Raw genomic sequence first — 5071 nt, 5'->3', positions numbered from 1 at the left:
GTCAGAGACAGAAGTCATTCCAGTGGCAAGTTGTACCTATCCCAGTTTGTCCCCTTGCACACCCAGATTCCAATTCTCTGCCCCTGACATGTTGTCTACTACTCATAAACTTTTCTTCAATGCATAAAATCTTAGTGAAATATTATCAGTCATTATCCATATTGGCTATAAAATGCCATATCTACTTCAATCTTTGATTTAGTTATCAAGTTATGACAACAGAAATAAACAACCAATCCCATGGGGTGGGGTCAAGGTACTGCCAATTTCTGAATGGTGAAATTTCCTGTGGCCTATTGATTCAAACAGGGAAGTTTAGGGTAACTTCTAATCAATAAATAGACAGTGCTAAAGTTTTTATATCTTATTTTGTGTTTGCTTTAAATATCTAGCAATGTCCAGTTCACTAAATTCTGCTGACTACATAAAAGGACTCCCCTATGCACACATTTAGAGTGTGTCATTTCTGCAAACTGTACTCATGTGAATAAAGTAGGAAAAATTATGATAGGAGTCCAAGCTGGGTGTGACTTATGGTCTGCCAAGGCCTTTGTTCAAACAAGGATATTGATTGGTTTGCCTGACTTTGTGATTTAAAAATACATCTGCAGACACACCGTCCTGCACGCCCGCGCCCTCTGCAACATGTTGCGCGCCGCTGCGCTTGCCGCCGCTGGCCTCGGGCCCCGCCTGGGCCGCCGTCTCCTGTCAGCCGCCACCACCCAGGCGGTGCCGGCCCCCAACCAGCAGCCTGAAGTCTTCTACAACCAGATCTTCATAAACAATGAGTGGCATGATGCTGTCAGCAAGAAAACATTCCCCACCATCAATCCATCCACCGGAGAAGTCATCTGTCAGGTAGCCGAAGGAGACAAGGAAGACGTGGACAGGGCAGTAAAGGCTGCCCGGGCCGCCTTCCAGCTGGGCTCACCCTGGCACCGCATGGATGCGTCTGACAGGGGCCGCCTGCTGAACCGCCTCGCTGATCTGACTGAGCAGGACCGCACCTACCTAGCAGCCTTGGAGACCCTGGATAACGGCAAGCCCTATGTCATCTCCTACCTGGTGGATCTGGACATGGTTCTCAAATGCTTCCGTTATTACGCTGGCTGGGCTGATAAGTACCACGGGAAAACTATTCCCATCGATGGGGACTTCTTCAGCTATACCCGCCATGAACCCGTCGGGGTGTGCGGGCAGATCATTCCGTGGAACTTCCCGCTCCTGATGCAAGCCTGGAAACTCGGCCCAGCCCTGGCGACCGGAAATGTGGTTGTGATGAAGGTAGCTGAGCAGACTCCACTGACTGCCCTCTATGTGGCCAACCTGATTAAGGAGGCTGGCTTTCCCCCTGGCGTGATCAATATTATTCCTGGATTTGGCCCCACAGCTGGGGCCGCCATCACCTCCCATGAGGATGTGGACAAAGTGGCCTTCACAGGCTCCACCAAGGTTGGCCGCCTAGTCCAGGTTGCCGCAGGGAGCAGTAACCTCAAGAGAGTGACCCTGGAGCTGGGGGGAAAGAGCCCCAATATCATCATGTCAGATGCAGATATGAACTGGGCTGTGGAGCAGGCCCACTTCGCCCTGTTCTTCAACCAGGGCCAGTGCTGCTGTGCGGGCTCCCGGACCTTTGTGCAAGAAGATGTGTACGCCGAGTTTGTGGAGAGGAGCGTTGCCCGGGCCAAGTCTCGTGTGGTCGGGAACCCCTTTGACAGCCAGACTGAGCAGGGGCCGCAGGTGGATGAAACTCAGTTTAAGAAGATCCTTGGTTATATCAAATCTGGGAAGGACGAGGGGGCGAAGCTGCTGTGTGGTGGAGGGGCGGCTGCTGACCGTGGCTACTTCATCCAGCCCACCATGTTCGGAGATGGGCAAGACAGCATGACTATCGCCAGGGAGGAAATCTTTGGGCCAGTGATGCAGATCCTGAAGTTCAAGACCATAGAGGAAGTCATTGGGAGAGCCAACAATTCCAACTATGGGCTGGCTGCAGCTGTCTTCACCAAGGACTTGGACAAGGCCAATTATCTGTCCCAAGCCCTCCAGGCTGGCACTGTGTGGGTCAACTGCTATGATGTGTTTGGGGCCCAGTCCCCATTCGGTGGCTACAAGATGTCCGGGAGCGGCCGGGAGCTAGGAGAGTATGGGCTGCAGGCATACACCGAAGTGAAAACCGTCACAGTAAAAGTGCCTCAGAAGAACTCCTGAATAACTGTGCCGACTCCTGGCGGAGGTTGACATCAGCAGCAAAACCAAGAAAAATGACACTTGTACACTAGAAGTCTTGAAAGAGAAATTCTCTCACAAAATCTCTTGATCAAGAAAGTCTCAGGGGCTCCTGGGTGGCTCAGTTGGTTAAGCGACTGCTTTCGGCTCAGGTCATGATCCCGGAGTCCCGGGATCGAGTCCCGCATCGGGCTCCCTGCTCAGCGGGGAGTCTGCTTCTCCCTCTGACCCTCTTCCCTCTCGTGCTCTCTCTCTACCATTCTCTCTCTCTCAATAAATAAATAAATAAATAAAATCTTTAAAATAAATAAAAAAATAAAAATAAAAATACATCTGCAAATTTTTTGACTCTCATCCCATCAAAAAGGTAGGGCTTTTAATTCCCCTCCTATGGAATATGAACTGGTCTTTACGACTCACTTCCAATGGATAAAATGCAGCAGAAGTGTCTCTGAGTGACCTCTGAGTGACCTCTGAGCAGGTCTTAAAAGGGACAACTTCCACCCGGCTGGTTCCACCCTCAGAATTCAGACACTTTGTTGTGAGAAAGCCCTGGCATGCAGAGAGGCCACATGGAGGTGTTCCAGCTGATAGGCCAGATGAGGCCCAGCTAACAGCCAGCATCGACCATCAGACAGATGAGTGAAGAGTCTTTGGGTAAATCCAGCCCCCACCCTTCAAGCTGCCCAATTAACACCATGTAGAGCATGGATAAGCAACCGCTGTGATACTGCTATATTAGTAAGTTAGGGTGGTCATAACAAAGTACCACAGACTGAGTGGTTTAAACAACAGAGATTTGTCTTCTCACAGTTCTGGAGGCTGGAGGTCAGAGGTAAGGTGTTGGCAGGATTGGTTCTTTCTGAGGGCTCGAAGGAAGGGTCTATACCAGGCCTCTCTCCTTGACTGGAGGTCACATTGCCCCCCACACACACCTGCATCCAAATTCCCTCTTCTTATAAGGACACCTGTCAAATTGGATAAGGGCCTACCTTAATACCCTTGTTTTGACTTAATTACCTTTGTAAAGACCCTGTCTTCAAATAGAGTCATTGTCTGAGGTATTGGTGTTAGGACCTCAATATGAATTTATTTGGGGGAACACTATTCCTCCCCTTACACCTGCCAAGCCTGCTCAAACTGTAGACTCCTGAGCAAAATGAATGCTGTCATTGTTTTTGAGCCACTAAGACTTGGAGCGGTTTGTTACACAGCAGAAGATAACCAGCATACCTAAGATTGATGAGTGACTTGGTTCCTTGTGAATAAAAGAATTTGTTCTGCAAATGCCCTCTGGCAGCAGGACCCACAGGGCCAAGGCCAGACCATAGGCAAACACATGGAAGACAGTTTCAAGGACCACATGTTCAGTGCTATATGTTTTTCCATTTTAATTTTGCTCTTTGATTGCAAAGTCACTGAGGCTGTCTACAGTCAGAGATGAGGAGAGCAAATGTTTGTCAGCATCAGCATGGAGGAGCAGAAGGATGCAGTCAAATAAAAATCTAAGGCCAGACATGGAAATAGTGTTGGGCCTCATGGCAGTTGACTTTGAGACCTGTTCTAGATGCAAGGAGGCCTGGGGCTTTTAGCAGAGATGAAACAGTGCTAACAACAGGCTTTCCTGAGCACCCAATCTGGTTCAAACTCTGGTTCCACCTGGCACTAGCTGTAACATCCTGGAAAAGTTACTTAATCTCTCCATGCTTCTGCTTCCTAGTCTGTTAAAAGGGATAATCTAAGGTCCTTCATACAATAGGCTAACCATTTTTATCTTCATACAGAGCTTGCCATGAATGAGTTCTACTTCTGACTGTTCTTTCTCCAACTGATTTCCTTTGGTGACTCACCATTGCTATTTCTCATTACTTAACCTGCACAATTAATTTATTCATTTATTCAACAAATGTTTATTGAGAATCTACTCTCTGCTAGGCACTGAGGGTCACTCTGCTAGGCATTGGTCAATGGGACAAATATCCCTGATCTCAATGACCTTGATTCTACCTTGCTCATTATATCTGAAGTCCTACCTTGTGATCTTCCAGCTACTGTTCCCATCATTCATGGGCACATTTTCCCTGCTTCTAGCTGAGATCCTTGAAAGAGGCACTCAGATTGGCCCAGCATGTTTTTCAATTCAAGCCACAAACTTTCTAGCTAACTTTCTGATCAGATGGCCACCCTGATCTAACCAACTGTATTTTAGAGCAGGAGATGAGCATGAGATCCAGAACACGGCCTCACAGTGACTGTGGGGCAGCAGCCATGATGGGCAACTCTGGAAGAAGTCCTTAGAGCAGTACATTAGGGTAGGGAAGACCACCATGGAACCCCACTGGAGCTTACGGCACCTATGAGAGATGTTTAGTCAATTTCAAACAACACAGGAGGAGGTGCATGACTTACAGATGTCATGCAGAGCTTGCTAGCTCCAGAATCAGGCTTGAAGCCAGGCCTTTGGAGGAGTGTCTTGGCATTGAGTGATTTCAGCCTAACTTCAGTAGCAGAAACAGTGCTCCTTCCATTTCCTCTTGGCACTCACCATTCCCATGCAAGTCAGCAACCTCAGAGGGGGCTTTCTCTGGCTAAAGCAGTGTACTTGGCCCCTCAACCAATGACAAACAGGAGTTGGTGCATACATACTCTGGCTCCCCTGCCCCTTGGGTAGGACAACTCTGAGACGTGTTCCACATCACCTCCCAGAGGTCCAGCAGGATTGAGCCCCAGTTGCCCACACCGGCAACCTGCTTATTAATGCAAACATGTTAATCTCACTTCTGTTCTTCTCTGCCTGCACTTTCTGGAGTCACCCTTCAAATAAACTACTTGCACTCAAAAC

The 5071-nt window shown here is 48.5% G+C and overlaps 1 protein-coding gene across 1 annotated transcript; it reads left to right on the top strand.

The window, feature by feature from the left end:
* Positions 1 to 619: 619 nt before the first annotated feature.
* On the top strand, positions 620 to 2211 carry LOC118357261 (aldehyde dehydrogenase, mitochondrial-like). Its single transcript, XM_035728918.1, has one exon. The coding sequence runs from the start codon at positions 646 to 648 to the stop codon at positions 2209 to 2211; it is 1566 nt and encodes a 521-aa protein (XP_035584811.1). The 5' UTR covers positions 620 to 645.
* The last annotated feature ends 2860 nt before the right edge of the window (positions 2212 to 5071 follow it).

The sequence above is a fragment of the Zalophus californianus genome, chromosome 8, assembly GCF_009762305.2.
Source record: "Zalophus californianus isolate mZalCal1 chromosome 8, mZalCal1.pri.v2, whole genome shotgun sequence".
Taxonomy (NCBI): domain Eukaryota; kingdom Metazoa; phylum Chordata; class Mammalia; order Carnivora; family Otariidae; genus Zalophus; species Zalophus californianus.
This window is presented reverse-complemented; position numbering and strand designations above follow the sequence as displayed.